Raw genomic sequence first — 27,572 nt, 5'->3', positions numbered from 1 at the left:
TTAGTGGAATTCGCCTGTATAGTGTCGGATAGCCACCCTGTGTGTCAAACGTGGCGACCGGTTTGTTGGTTATCTAACGTGTACTACGGTCCGCATCACTTCATAGGGCCGTTGTATCGTCTGCACGATGTTTTCCATCAAGTGTTACGCCGTCTTGTGTTTAATTTTGTCGTTAATCCATTATTCAGTAGGCCTTTACTTTCATATATCTGAAACGGAACGAAAATGCTTCATTGAAGAAGTGCCGGAGGAAACACTTGTCGTTGGTGAGCTTGTGTGCTTCTTTCGTGTTAGTCGCTGCTGCTTATTTTTATGATAACTGTAGCGCGAGGTCATTTGAGGTTACGCTTCTCTTATTAGTTGTTGTTGTATACCTTGTCAGTGAGAGCGTCACAGCGGAGTATTTTTGCTGTCCGTATGGGTGTGTTGACGCAACACATATTGGCTGTTTTAGTACGCAGTATGCCTTCAAATCTTAGTGGTCGGAGTCCGTAATGCGTATTGTATCTTCTAGCCACGTCCTGCGAATGAAATACGTTATCCATGACAGTTGTGGCGTCAAATCGGTCATTTTAGCACCTCGCACTGAACCATCACTTTTGATAGTTCAGTGCGAGCAACACACTGATGAGCATCGCAATGTTGCTGAGACGGCCTGTCGATTTCGCTGACGAGCTTGCGTCGTTATTTCTGCCTGTATTCTAGGAAACTACAAGTGTCAACTGCACGATCCGAAGACCGGCGGTTTCATGCAATCCAGTCCCGGTATTGGTATGCATGTGGAGATTCGCGATCCTGATGACAAGACCATTTTGTCGAAGGTGTACAGCTCTGAAGGCCGCTTTAGTTTCACTTCGCATTCACCCGGTGAACACGTCATTTGCCTCTACTCCAATTCTTCCAGCTGGTTCAGCGGGAGCCAACTGGTAAGTGATTCGACATTAGTACTCAACGTCTTCCCAACTACAGCGATGCTTAGCTCCTCGATCCTGTAACAGCAGTGGTTATGGCCTTTAATAGCGACGCCAATGCTGGTTATGGTTTTGTTAGTACTTGCATCCTTTACTTGTACAAGCACGATGCAGAGCAGCACATAAATGGTGCACTGTCGCGGTGTAATTATTGTGCAATTAACTGTTTTGTTGATTGATGTCAGTGACTTGCTTGTGTGGCGTAACTCAACCATAGGCCTGTGCAACATAGCGCAAGTGGCTACTTGACAATGGTTTCACGTTTTCAAGCTTTGCTTGTAGAAAGTCATGCAGATATAATTTACCCACGGATGATATGCAGCTTGTGCAAAGCAGCTTCAGAAGCCACTTTATAGTGGTATTATATCTTCCAAGGTGTACCAGCAACTTGGGCTGGGTATCGATTAAAAATTTTAACCATATAATCTAATTTTTTTAATATTAATATCTGAGCTAAATATCACCCAGAACATTTTTATTCATGATTCAAAGAAACAAACCTAGATTTTTCAGTGTACAGTTACCTATAATATCTTGTCAGAATATCTTGCTTGAGTGGACATATATCAAGCACATCAAACTTGTACAAACAGTCCAGCTGAGGAACTTGGCCACTTGTCCCACTGAAGTGCAGTTCACATTTGAAGCTTTTGTTATCACTCCTGATAGACGTGCACATGTGTGATACCTCAGTCATTACAAAGTAGCACGGTTTGCGGTTCCCTTTCTTGCGTTTGAAAGAACTAGAAAAGTGGGTTTGGCAGTGCCGACACTTGCCTGGTTTTGCTCATGTGATGGCAATTAATTAATCATGATTAAGTTTATTGCAATGAAAGCACCAATAGATTAATCTGTAGGTTAATTGATCAATCACCTAGCCTTATCGACAGCTAATAGCAGCTATTTCTGATTTCTTTAGATTTGTAATCTTTATTGTGTCAGGACTTCTTGGATGCCTGTAATCGATGTACCACACAAATACTGCACATACCTTTTTTCTGGTGCTCAAATGTAAGCCACACTGCAGTAGTAAGGAAACTAAGGGTGCATATGAGGCGCCCTGTTCTTATTTTCCTGAAGTCTTGATGAAACAAGTAGCAAAAGAATAGAGGGAGGAGGAAGGTATTTCAGTACATGTGTATTCGCTTCTAAATGTCCAAATTTAGGCTTCGTGGCACATGTTTCACACATGCTATCTCTGAATAATGCACCAGCCTACATTTTCCTCACCTCAGTTGTGCTAATTACGAGTGCATTTGTGCTTGCTGTATTCCCTGTGTCCCTTGTTGTGGCATCTTTGACCTATTGGTGCTTTCTTGCTTTTAAAAATGGTGGTCAAATTCAGGTGACCTGAAGCAGTACTTATTTAATGTCTCATCTTGCATTGGAAATGCTGAGATCAGCCTAATGATAGGACCCTTTGCACAAGGCGACGTGATACGTCATTAATAATGGCACTCAGTGATTGTCTTGAACAAATTGAGGATTCTGAAAACAAATTTGGGTATATTTTAGGTACAGAGTGTGCCATGTGCTTCAGATATTTTCTATGTGGCTTTCCACTCGTTGACCAAGCTATAATCCGAGTGCCCTGCCTAACAGCCACTCCACGGCACTAGTCTTCGTGTTCTAACTACACCCAAACAGTTGCTGTCCAGCCATTGTTCCATGTATTGGAAAAGATGAAGGTATGATGTGGCCAAGTCTTGGTCTTGAAGTGGGCTGTCAATTACTTCTCATAAGAATTGCTGAAAGAGGACCTTTGTGTGGCAGGATGAGTTTGGGCATTATCATAGAGAGAGATCACTTCTACTGACGTAATTAATCCTCATTATCCATCCAGCGTGAAATTTTCTCCACGCATGTTGTATGGTTGTATGTTTTCTGGGAGTGTTTTTTGCATCAAACAAGGAACTGACCTTTTTGCTTAGTGGCACTGGCTATTGTCTGTCATGTCTAGATGCCGGCTATATAGGCCAGCTATATAAACAAGAATGAGAGAACCAAATGAATAAGGGACCATTGTGCTGTATCTCGTGTGAACCTTGTAAAAAAACTGGCTGTGGCTTAGCTAAGGTTAAGCCCAGGATGCGAAGCATACTAGCCTTTATTTTAACGCGACAGCGTTAAGGAGCTCGTGTCGCAGAAAAGCCGGTGTCGTCGGCGTCGGCTCAGGCGTGCGGCGCTTGCTCAGGCGCACATTTCGTTGTCGCGCCGAACGCTGCGTTGCGCAACGCTCACCGCGTCCGATGTGGGGCGCGTAGTCGCTGCGCCGTAGCAAAGCCACCTAGAAACAGTCTCTGTAGCACGCCGCAACCTTCGCTTCTCATTCCAACGAGCAGCTCTGTCTCCAGGAGGCATCTCACCTCGTGAGTGTCTAGCAGAGGCAAGCGCAGCTGCTTATATACCGCCGCGACACCACGAGCGACGGCGCGAGTTGGAGCCCCGTTTCGCCTCTATCGTGACGTCACGGTCTCACATGGTATTGAAGGCGACACCGCCGCGCCTGAAGAGCTGGGTTGAGCTCTCGTAATATGCTTCGCATAAAAATTGAGCAAGAGAGGGGACGTACTACATATGTGCTTATGTAATCTATGTGCATTATACTTACGCATGTACAGAGAGAGCACTTTGTGTGTGCATACAAACATGTACATGCATACAATAGTAGTCTTCTCACCTGTCTTTCACTTGCAGTGCATCACTGGTCATATCTTCTGCTTTGTGTAGCCTCAGCATATTTTTTGTCCACCTGATAAAATATTCGACATCAGTTGACCTTAATGGTACCACTGACATTTATCCAATTATCCGGAGGGTTGAGTTAAAGAACAGGCAGAAAAATGCCCAAACACACTACTGCTTCATTTGGCAGTATATTAACAATTCTAACACACACTCTGATGTAATGCGCACCCAGTTTTTATAGGTTCAGAATGGCAAACTAATGTAGAAATGACATTAGAGCTCCTGAACAAAGAATTTCAATGTGCGCCCAATTTTTTAACAGGAAAAATGTAGCATAGCTTTTATTCTAGCAGTCAGAAAAAGATGAAACCAGTAACTTTCTTCACAGATGGAAATTCGTTTATACTTATTCATCATCTGAGACCGCACTTTACACTGTCTGTGGACCTCATGACAGGTGCCGTACAGTGTGTTGCACATTTTAGAAAGTCTTGACAACACTACTTGCAATTATTTGGTGCTAGCTTAGTGTGCTAAGTAACATCTTTTGAAGGCAATTTTGTAATCAAGGACTGAAAGCGGCACATTGCCGTTGCCATCCTATGCGAGAACTACTTCTGTTATATTGTGATGACAGTGGCAATGATGCTGGCTCTGATTGCAGGCTGTTGTGAAGGCCTTGAACATGGTATTGCATCCAATTGCACTATTTTGGACCAATTTTCCTAAACAATGACTTTCAATGCATATTTCGGGCACGTCTGCAAGAAAGCAGTTTGAAAGCTGCCTGCTAGTAGATGACAAGGAATTTGTGCTGGAACACAATCAGCTGCATACAAGATAAGCCATAATTCTGCTGTAGCCAAGAATTATTAAACCGATGAGTGCTCTGTTTTTCAATAAAACACTTGGCAGATGCACTGTCAGTCTTAATTCAGCCTCAGAACACGTAACCTAACAACTTTTTTTAAATCAACGTTTTACACCAAAAATTTCATTCACTGTGTCACTTTCATCTTCATGCAAAATATTGCAATCATTTCATAGATGTCAGTAGCGACCACAACATTTAATGCTGCCGTCTTCCAGTATCTGCATTTTGGTATCACAATCTGGCTGTTCTTGTTCCCTGGATTTAAATTGACTGGCACTTGGATTAAATTCACTGGAGCACAGCCTAATTGCACTGGTCCTGGAATTAAATATGTTGAATTCTTGGCATTTACGTGCCAAAACCACAATTTGATTATGAGGCAAGCTGTAGTGGGGGACTCTGGATTCATTTTGACTACCAGGGGATCTTTAACGTGCTCCCAGTGCATGGGACATGGGTGTTTTTGCATTTCGCCCCCATAGAAATGAGGCCGCCACGGCCGGGATTTGATCTCGCTGCATTTCGACAAGGCTGGAATGCAAAAACGCCTGTGTCCCCCTGCACTGAGGGCATCAGCGCTACAATGAAATGTTCGGCACCTGGATTAAATAATCTGGCGCTGAGATTATTTTTGTGGCACTCGAATTACTTCAGCTCACGCTTCGATTAAAGTGAGCAGGAAAACCTGTAGTCGCTTGAAATGAAATTACGTGGATGCATCAAATAATGTAATTGAGCCTCTTATTACCAAACAAGCTCCATGCATGGTTTATATTTCACTTTGTTAAAAAATTTGAAAATATTCAGCATTCGGTTCAATAGTCTGAGGTTGTTTTTCTTAAAGGTTTGTGTTCAGAAATTGCACTACTCGAACACCCCCACACTTGAGGCTTGGTGAGTCTGTCAGCATTTCCCGTGAGGAGACAAGTCTAGGGGTGGTACAGTGCTCGTGTGTTCTGTTCATATTTTCAGCAGGCACTGCTGCATTCTTGTGGTGTGTTGCTTTTTTGCAGAGGGTCCACCTTGATATTCAAGTTGGTGAGCATGCTGTCGACTATGGCAGTGTGGCACGGAAGGAGAAGCTTACAGAGCTACAACTGCGTGTACGGCAGCTGTTGGACCAGGTTGACCAGATCACCAAAGAACAGAATTACCAAAGGGTAAGATCGGAAGGAATGTTTGCATTATGACCCTTACACCAGCAATCACTAATTGGTCAATCAGTTGTGATAGAAGCAGTTGGTGCATAATTTAACTGAGGCAAAATGTAATAGCAACACTGCTTAGAAGTGATTACAGTTTAGCAGAGTGTTCCTGTATACTGCGTTACAGTATACTGGCTGCCACAACTGTGCATGCACTGCGCTTAGTGGGCTCCAGTATAATTATACCGGAACACTCAGCGATATACTGTGTTTGCGCAACAACATTACAGCCGAGGCTGCCCGCTTTGACCCTAATTCGCCCGTGGTACTTGCTCTCCATCGTGACAATAAATTGTAAAATCGACCATCGCTTAGCCTCACCTCACACTGAGGACAAACTATTAGCAGTCTTTTGTTATTATTCAGATCGGTTCATTTTGTGTCACTGCTAGCCCTCGAGTGGCCTACAGGAACAGTGCGCGCTGTCGCCATCCAATATCTGAGGCCATGGACGTGGAAAATGGTGTCGACTTCCATCTAACAGATCGCACCACAGCATTAGGCATGTGATGCCATCTGTTAGATGAAAATCTACACATTTTAAGGGTTGCTAGATTGGGCTATCAATAGTGAAATTGGGCTACTTTTTATAAGAGTTGGCATCGAAAATTCCGAGTTGGCTACATGGCTATATTCAGGCTATTTTTGACTGAAGGACTTCCGAGTCCTGAGGACACGTCAACACTGATAAAATTCGGGAACGCCGGTTTATGAAAACCCACCCAAAGCTCATTGCTGCTATAAAGTTGTGTAAGCAATCTCAAAGGCTGTGCGTTCAGGTAGTGTGGCGCTGGGAGGATGGCATAAAGTCATGGCTGCCATATGTTTATACGTCATTCCAGCGCTAAGCTCTCTGTTTTTTGTTTGTTTGTTTTGGCACCATGTGTTGCCAGTTCACACGTGGTTCAGTAAGAAAAACGATGGGGCTGACACTGTCGACTACGTGTCCGCGCCGGCTGCTTTACAGCAAACTATTATGTGGACTTACACAACAGCTCAAGTATTCGCACGTATGTCATTATCCTTCAATGTTTATCAAGGGTTCCTCGAAGTCTATTGCTTGGTTTTCCCGCAAATTACCGCATTATTTATTTCGCGAATCGCCGCAAACAAGTTCAGTTCAGCCCAAGTTTACCTTCCGGTTAGATGGGCTGTCGTACTTGCTGCCACTTCGTCGCGCCGCAGAAGGTGAATTAAAGTTAACCTGTGCCTTCGTCCTATCATGGTGACAAACACACGCGGGACGTGGCCATGCATGGCGTGGACTCTGTGGCTGATGCCAGTTTCTCAGTGCTTTGGCTTGGTCAGGCTCGGCTCACAAAACACAGTGCGAACCGAGCCTTACTGACTACTTGCAGCCTACTATGCCGTACGGAAAGTCTTTCTGTACGGTAAAGTGCATGCTTGTGCAGTCCTCGACCGGTACGGTATTACCACATTTATCATACGGTAACTTGGCACTGCCAACACTCTCTATTTGTTTACTCAGTAACTGTACGAAAAAACCTGCAAGTGGCTTTAAACGAGAAACGCGACAGTTTGAGTCTTTATGTACATGCTCAGCAAAGCGCATTATTCTCGACTGTCCATCAAAATGAAATATTCTGCTCTAGTATCACCAAGCATCAGGAACACAAAATACAGTGCCGGAAATCCAATGTTCCCCCTGCTGTCTGAGCTTGCTTTGTCCCTACATATGCTGCCTCTTTCGAACGCAGCCGCCGAACGCGTGTGTGTTCAGCCAGGTTTCGTTAAGAATGATTTGACAAACCGCATGTCGAATGAGACACTGCAAGCTCTCCTTCACGTTAAGTTTGGTCTGGCAGAGAGTGGGGACTGCTGCAAAGATTTTCAGCTAGTTGGAGTTTGTGACATTTCAACTCTGCAGTTCTGTATGGTCCAAGTGGCTGTGGAAATTAATTCAAATGGGGCTAGATTGTATATTTAATCCATTTGCATAAATCCCCATTATGAGAAGTATCAACTGAAACTCTATGCAATGGTTTTTTGTTGTTGTTGTTCTTTGTTTTAGTCAAGCAGCTACCATAATACGGGAAAGTTGCGATTGATCCATGGTACTTCTTGAATGTTGCATATTATTACAATGATAGGCTCTGTAAATATATGAAAAACGATGTTCGTCCACAGTGAATACGCAAAGACAATTGCTCACCAAAGGTCGGTGAGTGATCGCCTTGCGAACGTCAAGGTGATAACTCATCGGTTTGTATACCGTACTCCTGCGACAATTTTTTTCCCTTTAAACTTTGCGCCTGCGCGTAATTGCGATGATGGCTTACTTTTGATATGCACATACTTTATCATCATTGTAATTCTTCTTTGTTCGTCTTACTTGTCTTACATTGTAGTTTGCTCCCACATATTTTCCAGCTGTGATGAGAGAAAAATGCGTTCAATATACATAATAGGTGCTTGTGGTACTTGTTACGTCCATATTTTTTCATTTTTGCACACATTGCAGCAGTGGGTGGGCAAAGACTTCTTGCTAAGTTGTAAAGATATATACGGTGTTCTACTGACTTCCTATTCTGACGTATAGTGCTTGAACTTGTTAGACAAAGGGGTTTACTTTGTACTCAATATCATGACAGCCATGCACGGTCCCATATAAATAAATTTTGCTTGTTCCCTAGTGGAATTGCATTTCTTGATTTATTTATTATTATTATTTTTCAAGTTGCACTGAAAGTAAGGTACACAGCCCCCATCCCTCTCGGAAGTTCGGCAACACACACATTCGGTGCCTGCATTCACGGAAACTTACATACACGTATTCATATTGCACGAATCTTACCAGCGAGTCCCCGTTTAAATATTGTGTTGTTGAAATATCAAGCGGACAAATGCAACACGTGTGAATCCAGAGCTGCTCTGGAGCATATATTATGGGAATACCGAGCGATATATAACAATAACGAGAACGCAACCTCTAGCAACAGCCTTCGCATGCGCTGGGAAGGCATGCTGTTCAGCCCCGCCCTCGAGGATCAACTATGGGCCATCTAGCGGGCTGAGGATGCCGCCAGGACCCATGAACTCCTGGCCGTCACCTAGGCGGGGCCTTTGGCCCTCCCCACCAACTCGCAGGGCGTGCAGTAAAGTTATTTCCTCCTCCTGAACTCTTCTCGATACTAATACCACCTGGATTATTGCCAGCGCTGTAATGCAGGTGGCCATTAAAACTATAAATTTTAATTCAACCTCTTCTGTTATGAGCCAGCAGGTCGTTCTGTTTGTTCCCACTCAAAGGTGAATTGCAGTCCCAACTGCCACTTCTTTAAACGAGGAAAATGAGGTGGTTTCAAGTTTTCTCCAAGCAGCAGCATTTTCTTACTCAGTGTTGAGCAGCTTTCGAAGAAATTGGAAAAGAAAGAGAGCGGGAGAGAAATAACATGCTTATTTTATGAGTCAAGCTTTGGAAAGGCATCCCTATTTGAATGCCTTAAGCTTGGGCTGCCTCTTGGGTGCACAATCGTGAACAGCCGAAGCTGATCCTCGAGGTTGGAGCTGGGAATATTTTGCCCGACTGTTGTGGAAAAATGCCTTGGGTACAGCGAAGCGCGAACTAAAGTTAGCTCAGAATTTGGCTCAGTAAATACGAATAATGTCGTGAGTAAATCGGAAAAACAATTCTTGGTTCATTGTAACAATAAGTGCTGTCCAAATCCACGTCTGAGTGGCAACTCTCACTAGAATTATTTACGCAGATCTTGAGGCCAGTGTTGTGCTGGTTGCATGCGGCAGAAATTTCGGAGCCGGAAATATGCGGCGAGATTTCTACACTGTCTATCAGACACCTGCTGAACATCATCAAACGTTTTGGCTAAGTTTTTGGCTACCTTTTGCTCACGAAATATTTGGGTCTGGCTATTTTTGGGCTACATTTTGAGATCATTTGGCTATCTTTTGCTGGGGCCATCTGGAAACCCTGCACATTTTACTGCATCGACGGCGTCTCTTTAGGCCTAGCAACGTCAAAATAAGCAATGGATTTCGATAACGACAAAAAAGCGCTTATGCTTTGTCCTTGGCATGAGATCAGGCTAAGCGATAGCTGATTTTCTCACTTATGCTTCCACGATGGAGAGCAGGTATCATGGGGGGATTAGGATTGAAGCAGGCTGCCTTAGTGCTGCCATGTTGTTGGGCAAACCACGGTGTCCGAACAAAATGTCTTAACGCGATTGCGTTATGGGCCCCATGTCACAGAAAATTCAGCGTCTGTGTCCAGCCTCCTGCATCGAACGCCGGTTCGACAAAAAGAATTTCGAAGCACGCATACCCAACATAACAGACCCTCTATGTGGTGCAAGGAAGTTACTGAACTAATTGAATTTCTCAAGGTAAAATACGCAGAAAAATCGTGAAGTACGACTTACACACAACCTACAGACTTGATAGCGTTCGATTCTAATTGGAATATATGAGAAAACCTCATTCTGGCACGCGGGGAAAAAAAAACACAATCCCCCTTTTCAGCGTTTCTATCATTCATAGAGTGGCCGTGGCCTCTTTGGTTTGCACTTGCAAATCTCAACATGGCCTCCTAGATTTGCGCGCGCAAACCTCAAAGGCGGTAAAGTAGTGCACCCAGTTCCTTGCAACACCTCCAGATGGCGCTTGCCTCCGCCACATTGCAAGAGGCCGCGTTTCTACCAGAAAGCTCGCCTTTGTGCATAGCGTTCGCCGCCAGCGTTACCTGGTAAACATCAGTTACATAAGCTGCAGTTGCCGGGAAGCGTGAGAAGCAATCGGGGATCTTTGAACGCTATCGCGTTCCACCCTTAAAGGCGGAGCTTAAAGGGCCCCTCACCAGGTCTGGCCATTTTGAGCTGACAAGCGCAGAGCATACAATGTGTAATAATGATCGTGTCTGCAAAGTATTACATCGCTATGTGCCGCAGAAAGGTATGAAATTTTCAAACCAAACGCCGTTTTTCCTTCTCCTCGCGGCCGCCGCGCTCCAAGCCGGAGGATGACATACATGTGATAGTGTGCCTACGTACACGTGTTTGTGCTGTGACGTCGCTCATGGTGACACGACTTCGAGAATTATTTAAGGCAACATCTGTTATTTGTGTAATATGTTGCTTGAACAGGCAAATTAAAGCTTAGAGAAATAATAAAACACACAGACTGTATGTCTGCGTGCTTTTGTTTTACTTCACACTGCAGCAAGAGAGATATACTTCCATTTTGTCTGCTTGTTCTCATGTCGTGGAGTCGCACGCGGAGGCACCGAAACTATGTAATCTTCTAGCGTGTTCCAGCACGCGATCATGCTCTGTGATCCGCTTGTATCTGCCTCAGTATTCGTGTAGCACTGACTTATACCGCTAGTCAGGTGTCCTAGTCGGGTGTGCTCGTGCACAGCGCACAAAATTGTGTGCTGCATAAAACGAGACAATAGCAAGAGCTCGCACGTGACACTGTCTTCGGAAGTGTGCTGCGCCACAAAAAAAAGCGAGGAGAAAAAAAATGAAGGTGAGGCCAATGACGTATGTGTCATGCAATCCTCGAGGTCTAGCATGGGGGAATGCAGGGAAGAAATTTCGCTTGCAGAAGCTAGACGGGACAAGTGGAGGGAGTGTATCGCTTGGCAGTGGAGCTCGCCTTATAAAATCATGGGTTCGCGGGACTGATATATTTCTAACTCTTCTATTAATGAGCCGATTTGAAAAATTTTTGCGGCAGAACGCTTCCTAGAGAGCACGTAACAACTTCCAGCGTATAACCGAAGTTTGCTGTGTGGCCTGGTGAGGAGCCCTTTCAGTGTCCTCCAAATTTTTTGTCCTGGTTTTCGTTTGTTCCACTGAAGAAAGTTCTTTCCGGTTCTGCTCCGGAACAAAAAGAATTGTAATAGTTTTGGTTCACATTCAGAAATTTTCGAAGCAATGTAACAATAAAAACATTTATTTTTCTAAATAAGTAAATTGTAAATGCTGAGATCATGCTCAATGCTACGAGTCAAAGCACTGAGCATGATCACAGAAGCAGCACGTCGTCGAGTGTACTTGTTGAAATGTGAGATTGCTGTTCCGATAAAACGAACTTAAACGAAGGATAGAACTTCTGTAACAAAGCAATGTACCCGTAGAAAACAAAACGATAAGTGCTTCAGTGCAGAAGCCCTAGGTTTTGCTACGATGCCGATCTGCTAGTGCACCGAGCGGTAGGCTTAGATTAGTGGAGCACTCGACCGGCTGTCGCTCGCACTATCCCTGCCTGAGATACACACTTATGCGGACCCCTGAGATAAGTGCTAATTCTGATGTTGCCTGATGTTGGTTGTTTCAGACTGCAAACTTTCCCCTTGAACCAAAAATCAATCAAAAACGTTTCGGTTACGTTTTCGTTCCGGTTAAAAATATTTTGTTTCGTTTTCCGTTTTTATTTTCGTTCCGTTCCGATACACTGGCACAAGCACGGTATACAGTAGAGTGTTCTGGTAAACTCGTACTGTAGCATCCTTAACTCTGCACATGCGCAGTCTTGGAAGCTGGTATATGGTAACGCTCTGCTAAAACTTTCTATTGTTTCATCATGCATAACATTTGCTCTAGGTTACGTAAAAAGTGATTACAATATGGTGTACTTTCATTCGTTTTTAAAAATAAATTTCCGGTGGCTGATGAAAAATGTACGTGTGTTCAGGGATTCTAAGCGGGGCTAGTTAGTTTAGGTTCATCATGGTGAAACAGTGCATACGATGGGATGAGTGAAACAGACAAGACCATTGCAATGTCTTGTCTGTTTCACCAGTCCCGTCATGTGCTCTGTTTTACCATGGTGTACACGTGTTGTCACATATCTCACTAATAAAGTGTACAACCAGAATAGAAATCTAGAAGGAAGGTTAGAAGTAGAGATTACAAGTCAGTAATTTCTTTACTACTGTATCCAAGGCCTGAAGCAAGGTTTCGTGAAGATGGGTGAGACACTGGCAAAAACTTTGTGTTGACTTCTTAGTTAAGTTTATGAACTGCTAATTTTAATATATGTAAGCTTGTATGCATTCGCTAATGGTAAAACAACCGGTGCATTGGATGATTGGGACATGCAGTAGACAGACGAGTGTTTGTTCTGTGCACTTGTTCCCTGTCTTGCCCTTTGTAATGGTAATACATATGTATTAGGTCCAGTAGCAAACCTTTCATTATGAGCTGAAGTTGCTTGAGTGTTAGTGGTCAAAACTTAGTCTGGCTCCTCTGCTGTATGCTGTTTTGAATGTAACATAGATGCGCGTTGGATAAAACAAGTAGCATGAAGCCGCATAGCATTTGAGCACTTCAAGCTTGAAATTAGTAGTGTACTTTGCACCTTGTTTGTTAGCAGTAGTAGTCAATGTAATTTTGAGTAAATGTTTTTGTCCTTTCTCTGTAATCTAACTTAGGTCATTACTTTAATTGTAGGGCTACTCTCTATAGCCAGGTATTTATTCTTTCATTTTTATACTTTTCCACTAAATCCTCTTTAGAACATAGTTACATTGCCCGCCGCAGTTGCTTAGTGGCTATGGTGTTGGGCTGCTAAGTGCAAGGTCACAGGATTGAATCCCGGCCACGGTGGCTGCATTTCGATGGGGGTGAAAGGCAAAAACACCTGTGTACTTAGGTTTAACTGCACAATAAAAAGCCCCAGGTGGTCCAGATTTCTGGAGTCCCCCACTACAGCATGCGTCATAATCAGATCGTGGTTTTAGCATATAAAACCCCGTGATTTAATAATTTTGTTTTAAAGTTAGAACATAGAAGCACATGTACTACAGGATGAATGAACTGCACAGAAATTATAGCAGTGAAAGGCATGGCAAAGGAATGTTATGTGCAAAAGGCAGCTACGTCATCGAGTGACAAGTTCATTTCCTTTACCAACCTAGAAACCAATTTAGAGAATGATTTAAGGCTTCCTGATAGCAAGCCACAGAGTCTGCCAGCAATCGAGTTTCAAGGGGCCCTGTGAAGTTTGGAAAAAAATAACTTTTTGTACACTTGTTCGTGTGCATTTGTGCAAGAAAAAATCAGACATCTTTAAGGACAAGGTCAAGAGCATTGATGGCATTAGTTGTGAAAGTCATGGAAGTAAGAGGAGAAACACGGACATTTCTTTTTTGCCTGTCTGGACACGCATGTAGTGTGAAGCAAACATGTAACATGTCAGAGGGAACCGAAACAGATGTTCTTGTTTGTGTTCAATGTCAGCCTGTGCATGTGATCAAGCAGACAATTTTTAAAGTGAAAGCTTTACTGGCCGCAAACTTGCGATTTCGCCATGGCGGTGCTCGGAGGAGGCACATGACGTCATGTTGCGCTCCTCGCCATGGATATTTCTCTCTCTCTCGCTCCCTAGTCACTACTGCGCATGCGCCATTAGTAGCACCGAGCCACAGGTGTTTCGCTGCTGCGCAGTGCTGCACCTTTCCGCCTCTGCTCGCTCGCCAGCTGCGTTGCATGCCTGATAACATGTCGGAGGATTGAATAGGAGAGCTCGCGTGCGCTGCAACCACAGTTGAGGTGATAGTATGGACGGCGACAATTCTGATAAGCAGGAGGAGGCCTGGAATCAACATTGGAATGAGATGAAGAGGAAACGAATCGCCCAGGAAACAGATGAACTGCGCGCCGAACGACTGGCTAAACGCCGCAACATGGCTAGACAACCAGACTAACCTGGACTTGCAATCAAGATTAACCAAGGCTAACCATGCTATGCCTTAACTTCACTACGTAAATTTCAATATAGAAGGTGCAGTGGGACACAATTCATTTTTTTTTTTTCTTCAAAGCTTTTCGAATGCCCTCGAAGACAGCTTCCATGTAATTGTAGCATTGGGGTAAATTTAGTGGAGTTCAGCTTGGGTCTGTGTGGCAAATAAACTAAGCGAAAAACTCAATGTGAAACTATCCTGTTCCACCCACCTCTTCTCTACATGGCAGTACTAATCTATGTGGCTGAAATTTCACAGAGAGCTAAGGATTGCATAGCGAGTGGTGGAACATTTGCTAAAGCCATATTTGCATATTTCAATGAATATTTCCTTCCTTACTGCCAAAGCCACATCTGTTACCACATACCTGCCAAGTTTTATATCATTTTTAGACCTGGGTTATATGATTTCCAGAATGACACCAACAATTTTACTATGCTTTATTTGTGTCCAGTTAAGAGAAAAACTGATTTCAAAAGAATACGGATATTATCAGTCTCAAACCTATCTTTCGGACCTGCCAGATTATTTGAACCCTTCCTCAACCACCTACTCCATAGAACAAATGTACAATGGCCAAAATTTTAAATGCTGTAAGACCAGAAGCTTTTAGTCTCAAATCTGTGTATAGAGCAAACGCGCTTAATCTCAACTACTGTCGCCATCTGTCGGCATAGCCCTTGCACGGGTGTAGGTTTGTGACAGGGCAGCTGACAACAAAGCCGTAACATGTAAACACTGGCTGCAAGCGTATGACGAGAACAAGTTGAGTGCTATCACCGCCATTCGTCCCACCAGTGTCCATGGCACCATGGCACCTGTAAAAGGTGGCAACCATATAGAAGCACTGAAAAGTCTGGTCTATAGTGTAGTGTCCCGGTCGATTTTTGAGACATCATTTGAGCTTGCAGTGTCCAAACGTGGAAGCTATATGTTCCAAATGGAAAGTTCCCCCATTCAAGGTATATCTCATACCCGCACCATCATCGACAAGGCAAGGCAGCACTCTGTTTTCAGAGTGCCATTCAGTCACTGTGAAGAGAACTTGATTGACTCAGCACCAAAGTGCTATTATCAGTCAGAGACTTTTAAAGGGCCCCTAAACAACCTCCGATATTTAAGCATTAAAAGTAAACCCGCGCATCGAGTTCAGAATGCCGTCACAATCAACAATGCCAAACGCAGCAGTGCTATGCGCTGCGGGTGCACCACAAAATAAAAAAATAATCCCGGTCTCCTCTTCAGGCCTTTCCAGTATCCCCAGCGCTCGTTGTGATGTCACCAGGAGCAGGCGCTGTCGATTGGTCGAACAAAAACTGCGACTTCCGGTTAGTCTGCTAGCAGGTGCACATGCTTCCTGCTCTTCCTTGTTGTGTTGCTCGCTTACGTGCGCTTGCGAATCGGTAACCATGGCCCGCAATGGAAGTGCCAAGTCACTTGCGTTCCAGCACAGTCGTGCTTAACGGTCTGACTAGTTGTGCGAACAGAGTCTGACAGTGTTTTGTGACGACTAGAAGGCATTCATGTGCACTGCTTGGCTGCTAAAGCACCGACCGGAAGAATGAAATGACACTGCACCGACTGTCTCAATCATGACGATGCTCTGCGCAGTGCCTGGCACACAACACAGGGACCATACCGGCACGCTTCGCAAGAGCACGGTAACGGGAAGTGGACAGTTTTATGAAAAGCGCGTTGGCGATGACGTATGTCACGTGACATTTAGAGGTGCACTCGGCGAGGACGAGACCAGCCAACGAACGGAGCGTAGCAAAGGAAAGAGCGAAACGAGTGAGGGCAGCGTTTAAATCGTGAAACATGTGTAACGCTACTATTTCGGCACTATTTCGAAAAATTCTCGTGGCTGTGTGTTCGTTGCAGACTTGTGCACAACTGCAACACCACAACGAAATTTTGACCTCTTGGTGATTTAGGGGCCGTTTAACATAGATGCTTTTAATAGGCCAAATGACCTAGCTAGTGTGAGCATCATGAAAATTTACCGCCAACTGGTGTAATAACAAGTTGTTGCAGGAAGGTTACTGCTGATATCTTCGTACTGGTAGTCATAAATTGGGAAAGTAAACAGGACTGACTCAGACTTGCAGAATATATATCTAACTGAAAGCTCAGGCTAGTCAAGATCAGACCCAAAATGGCTTACTTGGGCTAGCATTTACTCAGGCTTACCCAGATTCGTGGAATTACTGATGCAGTAACACTCGTGGAATAGCAGACAGCAAGAATCAAGGGCTTGTATTCCCACCATGAGCTCATTAGACTCAATTTCACAGGCTTGTAACTCACTTGGACTTACAATCGCCCGCTTTCGTCGGTATCTGCCCAATTAAGAGTCAGATCTACATGTAGTGCATTGGCCTGATGCAGATGCACCAGCATGTGTGTATAGGTTGTTGGGATGGTGTATACTGTTAAGTGCCGTAAAGATTACATATTGTTTCAGCGTTTCTTATCGCAGGGGTGGGACTCCTGCGCCATTTTGGTACAAACGCAAATTCTTGCAGCACGTTGCGCCAGAACTTTGGCATATTTGCTCCAGCAGTGGCCGCGAACAGCGAGTGGGTTCGTTCTCCATAAAAGAGTGCAGCCGTTCACATTCTCCACACTGTGTGACTGCGCCTCCTGCACAGTTTCTTGTAATTCTTGCACTTATAACACTTTTCGGTGCTTCTGGCAAGTCACTGGCACACGCGGTGAGGCCATTCCTGGCTGTGGCCGCTGCTGTTGGAACAGCCAGGCTGGCTGTATTTAGAGTGTATTGGAATACAGTTGGGAGCGGCCCGAGCGGCGCGGTGCTCCCTAGCAGAGGCGCAAAACAACAAAAGGTAGGCTGAGGGCACTGTGAATGAACTAGATATTGGAGAGGCGCACAGAGCAGTGGCTTAAACTGGCGGGCGTCTCTGTCCCCAGGGCCTGTATAACGTAAAGCTATTCCATGCCTGTATGGGTGAGGCCTGAGCCATTTTGACCTACCACGAAGGGCTAACGGTGGATTTGGAATAAAAACAGATTGGAATACATTTATTGTGATTGCAATTATATGGACACTCCAGGCGCATTTCTGCCGTTGACATCACTGTGAGGTTTCGAATCAAATCCAAGGGTGATAAAATTGTTGCTGTGTGCCATATGCTATACATGCAAGTGAAAGCACGTGAGGGTGAGCCAGCGGTTGCAGCTCAATGCGCTCAAGATGTGCGTGCCCAGCCGAGCCATTGTATTTTCAAAGCCATCTGCGATGGCTACAGAGTTCGTGCTGTGCTGTGTTTTCGCAGCTTAGTTTGCGTTGATGCAAGTGGCAGCATGAAGGTCAGTTCATTCGCTGCTGCTGCCAATTTTCCCTATTGCAGTGTTTTGACAGTAAGTTTCCGCAGTCATTGTGTGAGATGTGTTCATATTTGCTTGTGCGCGTGTGACACCATGTTCTTTAAATTAGTTAGTATGCCTGTGTTTACAAGTTTATGCAGCTGATAAAACTGCTCTCCTAACTTCGTATAGCTGTCCACTAATTTCCTGTCGCAATCAGTGCTTTGCCTTTCGGGCGAAACTGCGTCTTTTTTACGTTATACCAGAAAGTTAATCATTAGGTGCTTTAGAATCCCCCTAGTCTGTTATGGAAAAATCGCTTTCAGAAAAATTCGTAGCTTCACCCGAAAGGCAAAGCATCAATTGCAATAGCAAATTAGCAGTCATCTATATGAAGTAACGGTAGTAGTTTTATAGTTTGTTTGAACTTGTAATATAACCATCATGCTTGTATAAACTATTAACAAGCATGGTGTCGCACATGCACAAGCAAACGTGAACACATCTCACTTGATTACCATATGCACTCGCTGTCAAAACGCTGGAGTGAGGAAGCGCGGCAGCAGCAGGGGGCAAATTTACTTTCATGCTGCCTCTCGCTTCAACGCGAACTGAGCTGCGAAAACACAGCACACATGAAGCTATCAGCACTTTGTGCATGCACTCTGTCCTCATCGCAGATCGCTTTCAATATAGAGCCCACGCAGCCGCACCATACGTAGCAACCGCTGGAGTAGAACACAAAGGTATTCAGATCCCTCTTCACCTCACCCCTGTGCCTTGCGTGCAAAGATTGGATTGTAAAACTTTATTTGTCCAACAGATGTAGGGAAGGCTTTAAGCCTTCCCACCTAGACGACGGCCAGGAGTCCTTGGACCCTAGTGGCAGTTTCGGCCAGTTGGACGGTCTTCAGTTGAATCTCCAGATCGGAGCTGAGTAATAAGGTCTCCCATTGTTCTAAAGACTTTATTTTTCCCTCAGAGGGAGCCCGTGGGCATTCCCACAGAATGTGATTAAGATTAGCCCTGGCTTTATATAGCTTACACTGGCTGGAGTACTGACCCGAGTAGTAGAGGCTGCACGACACCGGGCTTGGAAACGAGTTGGTTTGCAGGCGACGCCAAGTGGAGGCCTGGCTCTTGTTTAAGAATGTATCAGCCGGGGGATATTTAACCCGCCCTAGTCTGTAGTGTTGTGTAAAGAAAAACCTTGCACTTTCTCCCCGCTTTCCTCCCTTATGCGTGCAAGATTGGGCCACCATCGCCGACTCACCATCGCCCGCTTTCAATTACACATGCAGCATACAGCGCGCGGCAACGATGTTATCACCCTTGGACTTTATATAAAACATCACAGCGACGTCAACGACGCTGGCATAAATGCACCTGGAATGTCCATATAGTTACTATCGCAATAATAAACCACAGTAGTTGATAACTCTGGCTTCTCGGTACAGTCTGTTGGAGAAGTGCATTTCCAGGAACTTCACCCACACTGTCGAGGCATTAAAGAAACGTATTTATACAAAATGTCTTGGGCTGCTTCTTGAAATTTCGAACTCACTATTGCAGAATGCATGTTTTTATGATTGCTATCACTGATTAAAAATCTACAGGCAGTACGGTATTACCAAAATTTGCATGCTCTAGACAGTTTCAGTATCAGTAATCTGCTTCAAAATTAAGCTTAAAGGGATGCTAAAGGCAAATATTAAGTCCAGCTAAAATTATAGATTAGTGCTCGAGAATCTCTAAGGCGCCAGTATTATTGCGAACAGAGCCTTAGTAATGTAGAAATTGAGGTAAATGCAGAACATGATTAGAGACTTCCTTGGGACATTCAAGTACTTGCCCAATGACGAAGGCACTCCTCATTTAAATTCTGTCAGTAGTATTCAACCACTCGTTATAAGAACATAATTGTATTGAATTATAAGACAAAAAATATGCTGCTGGTCCAGTTCTATTTCATTTTTAGAAAAAGGAACTGATTGACATTACCCTTGAAAGAGACGTGGGTGGCCGAAAGGTTTCGTTTTCACTTTACTCTGCGTTGCCTGCACTTTTTAGTTTCGTTGTTGTTTAGTGCTGCACTGGCTTTTGTGGTTCACGAAACTTGCGCGAACTGCCAGCAGCAGGTAATTTCACATCCATGTGATGTCGCGGAATGCCCGAATGGTCCATGCCACTTGACCAGAAGCAGCCACAGCAGCGAATCCGCCGCTCTGTCTTGGTTCAGTTTCTCCATAGCCGCGCGTTTTTATTTTGTGAAAAAAACTGTGCCGCCCTCTGTCAGGCACCATTTAACTCACTGACGCCAGCAAAGAATGGTGATGGCGTATGTAAAGTCACCACTCCCCGTTTAAGGCGGGAGATATGAATTGCGATAAAGGTATTCAGACCCTTCAGATGCAATTTTCTTGTGATGTAAGTCTTTTCTTGACATGATAAAGGTGCTGCAAGGTTTCTGGAATGGTATTTAGACAGTCCATGTTGACTTAGTAGTTGACTTTAATGTCCCTTTAGGATGTTGCTTAAGGCAGTTGCATTACAGTGTTCTTGTTGGTTCCTTCTGTTTCGTCATGGTTTCGAAGTACGCTGCCATATTCGATTATTCCACCAAAATTCAGATTAGCCTGCTCCAAATTGCTTCAAAGAGAAATTTTATGTGCTCCAAGGTGCTCCAAAATGCAATTTTGTCTGCTCCAAAATCTCCAAAAGGCAATTTTACTTGCTTCAAAAATGACTGCAAGATTACTTTAGGCAGTCCCTCCCCTGGTAGTGAATTACCTACACAATTTACTGTGTATATAACCCTGCACATTGCAACTCTAATATGTTATTTTAATGGGCACCAGTGCACCACCTAATAAACACCAGTGCACTATGTCTTTGTTCACAACTTCACTCAAGTTCACTGGTTCCAACAGGCCTCACCTTTGTTACTGTTACATTATATGTAATTTCCTCACAATCGGGTCTGTTCCAGTGCAAATAATGTTTACGCTTGTACAAAGAAGTTGTAATACCCCTGTCACACGGGCACTCACAAACTCCATTGATATGAAACTCCCTAATGGGGATTTACGGCAATGGAGTTGCGGCCGTGCTACACAGCACAATGCGAGCTTTCAAGGGGCGTCGCATGGGACAGTAACAGCGCTGCTGTGCTTACTTTCGTGTGCAACTGCTCACATATATAGTTGCCGTTAAACTCAGTATGTAATCTAATAAAATCACAGCGAGGAAGTTTGCTGTATGTTATCGCAAGACTTGTTTTCCAAGCATAGCGAAGTTGAAAGCAGTGCTGGCCACACCGCACTCTTGGTTTCGTGTGTGGGCAGCGTGGGTCACATTGTTTGACCGGTGCTCTTCAAGTTGTGATTCTGTGCTGTGTAATTGTGCGTGTGCGTGCAGTGAGCTTAACTGCTTCCAGGTGAGTGACAAAGTGGATAAACAAATGGCAGAACAACCCCATAAGGCATGGCAAAGCTTTGGTGCAGAGGGTACAGGTGCTATGTCCTTAAAAACAAATTAAGAATTACCATTACGTGGCATATAAACCAAGGCACAAAAATTGTAACACTAAATTTTGTGGGTGAGCCAGTTACGATGATTTCATTAGCGTGGTTTTCTTCGGAGCTGTAGCTACTATCTGGAAACGATAGTACTCCATCCAGCCCTAATGGTCATTGCCAAACTCCCTTCGCCAAAATCTCCATCTAACTTGGCGCAAGGGAGACTGTCTGACACAGAGCGCAACTCTCTTGATGTAAAGATGAAAGAGTTAAATGGAGCTTGCGGGCACCCGTGTGACAGGGGTATAAGTTTGTAGCTACAAGTTCTAACTTACAGTTTCTCTATATGAGACTGGAAGCCTGAACAGGTGGCTCCAACTGCATCGAAACAGTGTCAAGAAAGGCTGTATGATGTCAAGTGCTCTTGTGGAAAATATCTAGAATATGGGCCAGTCAGTGAACTGGGATAGAACATGGTTACGTAATGTGAAGGAGTCAGACCCTTGGCCATGTGCAATGAGTTTGTTTAGTGCTGTTCACTTTTGTTCTTCTGTAATGCAGGAAAACTAGTATGAACACTACATATCAGTGCAATGTGGCAGAATGACACAATCTCTAATGCCTGGCAATGCTCAGTGGGCTGGATGTTTTAACAATAGCAAATCTTTACAATGGCTAGCCTCTCACTAGGGTGAGCCTTGGAGACTCTATGAAATTTAACTTTGCTTTATTGAAGTAAGATAAAATCTACCTAACTTTGATATTGCCATTTTGGGGAATAATGTGCCTGTTTGATATTTCACTCAAACATCTTGTGCTAAAAGCGCCGAGATTGGTCTCTTAGTGTGACATATGGTATGAAAGAAAAACAATTTGATTAAAATACAGCCCCAGGGTACGCTTAGAAAACATCATGATGCTCTTTGAATTTGCCGCCCCTTCTGCACAATTCCTTCCTTCCAAGATAGCACATGCATGCCTTGTGCTTTACCATAATGTTGACTTTCTGGTACACTTGGCTTTTAATAGTTTGACCTTTTCATTCACCCTTCCTGCTTGACCATGCTCAAAAGTTACAAAAAGGGTCTACATTTTTTAAACATAGCTCTTAATTTAAAATTTAAACAATGAGAACCAAACTTAATATTTGGACAAAGTAATAAAGTAAAACCTGTAAGCCCTGAGGTTGGTTCATTTCGAACTGAACACTTGAAAAATGCATTTTCACTTGCTTAATGCATTGACTGTTATTTAACACTTTTTAACGTAGACAGCTTGTGTTCCATAATACAATCAACGCACACTTTCATCCTTTTTGAGAGAGAAGTGTGCGTGCATAGCATTTGGGCTGTTAAGCTGACGCTTAACTGCCCAAGGTATATTGATGCATTAGACATATAGTTAGTGACTAAAGAGACATATTGCTCAGACGTTTTGAAAAGGGTTTTGCACAAGTTATGAGAAACAGTGCAGAATACTGATCTGTCTCGTGTGAAGCCATGTAACTGACAGCTCCATGCTGTCATGTTGGATGGCTGGTATTTGTACATGCTGTTTCGCAAACCATTATATGTGATGTCCTTAATGTCTGGATCACTCTGTGCACCATTTTGCAACTGCTGTTGCCAGTGATCCATACTGAGGCTAGTGCTCTACATCTTTATGTGAATGCCACAGCAGTACTCTATCATTGTGAATGCATTTGTGGAACACTTGCATGTCTGTCATTTTTCAGTTCCGTGAAGAACGCTTCCGACAGACAAGCGAGAGCACTAACTCCAGGGTTCTGTGGTGGTCGGCTGGACAGACGGTCATCCTGCTGCTCATGGGATTCTGGCAGATGAGACACCTGAAGAGCTTTTTCGAAGCCAAGAAGCTTGTGTAAAACTGGATGCTATGTGCACCCCGGAGTGACATCCCTCCATGCATGGAATGCTTTCCGTTAATTTGGTGTCTCATGGACTTTTAGCTCTACATTGGATGGTATTTTAGCATTGGCAGCCCCTTCTGTTCCTTCAAAAAAAACTGTTAAGGTCTGGAAAGCATTTTAACATTTTGATGACACCATTTGCAATAAATTTTCTTCTAAGGCAGGGAAAAAAACTTCTTTGCTAAAGACTTGCATATTTGCAGTTGCCACAGTTGCCTTTTGCTATCCGGCTTAGGCAAATGAAGGTGTTTCACGGATGTCAGACCGGAAACTCGGCAGTGTTTTTTGTTTTGCTATTTAAGATCTTTGATGTCCTAAAACAAGTCTTTCATGTTGATGAAAAAGTGGGCAAAAATGAAACCACTACTATATTGTATCGACCCAAGTTGCTTGTATGGTTTTGCTGCACATCATGCATTTTCTGTTTTGTCAAAGGCACCTCTTTGTGTGTGCAGCGAAATTTGCATGATGCCACGACTGTCACTGTTTTGCTTGCATCAAACACTAGAGTATCATTTTTGAGTTTCCAATGCAAAACTGGAGCAGCTCAGCTGTACTTGATACCTCTAGTAGGCTTCTATGGTGTGCAGAAATAAAGAGCGTGAGAATATTCTTTTCATCCTGTTAAGTTTCATGCCTTCAGTTTCATGCAATCCCTGGCTGGATCTGTGTGCCTTTGTTACAAAAGGAATTAAATGTCATTTGACTGGCGCTGGTTAGATAAATCGAAATACAGCTCATGCCCGTTACAATAGATCTGCATATCAGGCTGACTTCCTAAGTTTGGTCTGCCTGTATTACTAATGCAACAAAATTTGTTCTTGACGGACAAAATTTTGGGCAAATATCTAGATAAGGCATATACAATATACTTTGCTGTGGCGGTGCATGTGTGTGGCAGTGCACTGCACATGACTTTTTCGGCCACTTGCAAAAAGTGCAAACATATGCTTTTTCTTAAGGGACGGACACACTAGCAGCAACCCTCTCATAATGGCAATGCTGTGCAACACTCCACCGGCTCAGAGTTTTCAGGCGACCACACATACGGCTCACTGCTACCCACCGCTATTGGCGCTGTGCCAAGCAGGGTCCTAGGGTGCTGCTAGGCCTAACTCACTTCGCTTTAAAACAGAGTTGCACGTTAATCACGTAGGCCTTTTTTTTTTTTTTCCACAATTGTACAGACACTCTAGGTGCGTTACTGCCATCGCTATCATCCTGTCTTGTTATCGATGGCGCATGCAGGGCCCACGCGGTGAAGGTTAGAGGGCCTCTAGAAACGTGTAGTTTGTTTGGCTGCAAAAACGATAAAGCCAGCTGGATGCACAGTAACGCTCCGCTCACTTGACTCTGCCAAAGCTGGGGAAGCATTCTGCCTTTCACTACTGGAATGAGCATTGTACGCACAACCACTAGTGTTTCTACTGAGCAGCACTCCAATGTGTATACAGTGGTCTGAGTGGAATGGACAGTAAATTTCAAATTGCAAATGTTAATGGCTTTCTTTCAGTCTCGTCTTTTGCACCATCGAGCTGCGACACCTGCAACATCTCTGGCGGCATGCCTTGTCTAAAGCCCCTCCATAATGCCCTCGTCCGCTGCCAAGGCTAAGAGCACCAACCTGCTCTCCTCCTCTCCTTTTCGGCCTCTTCTCTGACCTGCGAAAGCGAAAGTGCTGCGAAATATATTTCTGGTGACCTTTCCACGGTTCTCATGGCCGTGCTGCTTTCTCCACGACCGTGCCGCCGGTAGCATGCCCATAATCTAAAGAATGGTTGTGAATTTGCTTCCTTGAAGCTTTGTTGTGCCCTGATGTCACTCGAGAAACACGGATGAGTAAGGATATTGCTTGTTTGTGTGTTCTCAGTGAGTACAGAAACATGGAAGGCCACCTCAGTGGCTCCTCAAAGGGTAGCGCTACTTAAAAAAGTGGCAGTAAACGTGATGAAGGGGCTTTAGCCTCATCATGTGAGCATTGCGAGATGCCTGCCCTGCCAGGGCGCTGTTTCAGAACACTGTACGAGGAGCTTCAGTGCAATGCTAAGCTTTGGTATCGCTTCAACATCACCATTTGGGTGAAACAGGCCCATTTTTAAATTCATTTTGCATCAGACTTATTTTATTGTTTGCGGTGGCCTCCAGGCTCCAATAAGCTAACACTAAATGGTGGTATATGTGAAGTGCTGCGATTACACGATGTTGTGGAATTAGTTTTGTATCTGTTGTAACGGGCGTAGGCTGTATTAGTTATTCTGGTTTGCTGCACTGGGGATCTGTTTTTACATTTTTTCCGTGTTGTCACTAGCTTGGGAAAATCACTGTGATGTACAGCCAAGAACATGTGTGAAAGTTTAAATGTTGCTGTCCGGTGCTGCTTTTTACAGTGCGATGAAAAATGTGATGGCGAGAAAGAAAGTCCTGGAAATTTGTTGCTTTTGTTGAGCTTTGTGGCTAGGCAAATACTTGTTCAATTTGCTCTTGCTAATTGTGTACACATAAATGCTGTTTACCAGGGCATGCCAGATGTTGCTTCGAGTCGCAGAACTCGTAAAAGGAGCTGCATCAATAGACAACTTGAGTTAAGCTTTGACATAGTCATCAACTCTGTATGCTGTTAACTCACCTGGTATTCTCATTATATAGCTGTAAACTGCTTTATACCATTGCTCTTCAATGTGCGACAGTTGGGTGAGGAGTTTATTGTGCAGTACACATGTCAGAGCTCTGCAATGTTTTTCACAAATCTTGACAAAGGCAGAAAATATGACTGCTCCCCTGTTCTGGTTTATTTCCGTGTACACTGCAGTCACTTGATTGAGTTTGTAATAAAATGGTCTCTATAAATGTGCTCTGCAGAGAGCTCATTTCTTTGTTTTTATGACAAGGAAGAATAGGAACATGCCTTAGTTCCTGTAATATGAAAACATTACCTTGAACCAACCTTCTTTTATAGTGCTACTGTGAAACACGGGAATAGTGGTGCAGCAGATAAGTGCTTAAATATAAAGACCTCTCGGGGGTTGACACTATAACCCTGTCTTTTTACTAAACTGGAACTCCCAAAATGATTGGAAGGTCTTGATGGAAAAACACTGGTACTACACCATTTAAAGGAGACCTCTCCAAAGAATTACGATTGTAGTTGTGGGGCTGGTGATCAGACTGAAGCTGTACAGCAGCGCGACATATGCAGGAAGTATAACCAATCTGCCAGATCATTCCTCAAAGACAAACCACTGCTCTGACGTGATCTGGACTCCAGGACATCAGTCCCTCGATGGTAACAAGCGTGCACAGGCCATGGCCTGAGTGCACACTATCCAGGCACCGCAACCCGAGGTACTTGACGGGGACAATACTGCGCGGTACTACAACACTACAGACTCTGCGGATGCACGTGCCACCCGCTGCATGACATGCTCATGAGAGGACGCCAGCACCAGACATACCCGCACCTCGATAAACTTCACCTCGTGTATCCCCTCGTGTACCTCTTGCATTACAGCCCTCACTACGGAGAGCATGCATCTTTACTGCACACATGGGCATGCTCCAACACGCCTAACATTCACCCTGCCTCCGACCCCTCTGTCTTGAAGTGGGAAGCCGCACTGTTCAGCTCGGACCCGCGCAACCAGCAAGAGCTGGTGCAGTGGGTCTGGGAGACGGCCAGGGTTGCAGGAGCTATGGACTGAGGGCCCTCCCTGGTGTGGGAGCCCCGACTCCCTTTGTTAGACTTCGTTTTAAATAGTTATTTCTCCCTCTCTCCAGCTAGACAGCAATTTGGCTGTACTGAGAATGACGCAAGTGCTGCCTGTGGTGGCTGCCTTTGTTACTTTGCTGGCACGTAAGAACAGCTTGGACTTTCAAAGAATGATGGAGCCTAATGTTACCTAATACAAGAAATTTGACTCTTGAAATTGTCAGTTGAGCATATAGTAGTGGCAGGTGTCCTTGCACTTAAGTACGTATAACATTAGCTTGCGATGCCTGCAATGTAAATAGCATGTGAATGACCACATTTGCTCCAACACGATATGCAGTCATAGGCAATTCGTTTTTCCTGGATAATGTTGAACAACTGTGCTATTCAGAACGGTTGCTTGCTGGGTTAGTTGGTTCATTGCAACTTATGTAACAGTGCGAAACATGTTTCATGCTGTTACACAAGTTGCTATGCTACGCAGCTACTCTGCACAGCCTGATGTAGCAGCCTAACAGACCACCAAGCGAGCCGGAGCGAGTGCCAAAACATTGCAATGTGCTGCTCCAACATGACCACCTACTGCATCGTGATGTCACAACACGCACTCCTCTTGGGGAGTATG

The 27,572-nt window shown here is 44.3% G+C and overlaps 1 protein-coding gene across 1 annotated transcript; it reads left to right on the top strand.

The window, feature by feature from the left end:
- Positions 1 to 27: 27 nt before the first annotated feature.
- eca (transmembrane p24 trafficking protein eclair) lies at positions 28 to 26,093 on the top strand. The gene is made up of 4 exons (XM_065448674.1): positions 28 to 266; positions 706 to 926; positions 5,547 to 5,693; positions 23,047 to 26,093. The coding sequence occupies exons 1-4, from the start codon at positions 128 to 130 to the stop codon at positions 23,194 to 23,196; spliced, it is 657 nt and encodes a 218-aa protein (XP_065304746.1). The 5' UTR covers positions 28 to 127; the 3' UTR covers positions 23,197 to 26,093.
- Positions 26,094 to 27,572: the final 1,479 nt, after the last annotated feature.

The sequence above is a fragment of the Dermacentor albipictus genome, chromosome 1, assembly GCF_038994185.2.
Source record: "Dermacentor albipictus isolate Rhodes 1998 colony chromosome 1, USDA_Dalb.pri_finalv2, whole genome shotgun sequence".
Lineage (NCBI taxonomy): Eukaryota > Metazoa > Arthropoda > Arachnida > Ixodida > Ixodidae > Dermacentor > Dermacentor albipictus.
The sequence above is the reverse complement of the archived record's forward strand: the minus strand, read 5'-3'. Positions and strand labels throughout refer to the sequence as shown.

Coding starts and splice junctions, on each gene's coding strand:
- eca (XM_065448674.1), top strand. CDS start 128: ATGTTTTCCATCAAGTGTTACGCCGTCTTGTGTTTAATTTTGTCGTTA. Junction 927..5,546: donor GGTTCAGCGGGAGCCAACTG/GTAAGTGATTCG, acceptor GCTTTTTTGCAG/AGGGTCCACCTTGATATTCA. Junction 5,694..23,046: donor AAGAACAGAATTACCAAAGG/GTAAGATCGGAA, acceptor GTCATTTTTCAG/TTCCGTGAAGAACGCTTCCG.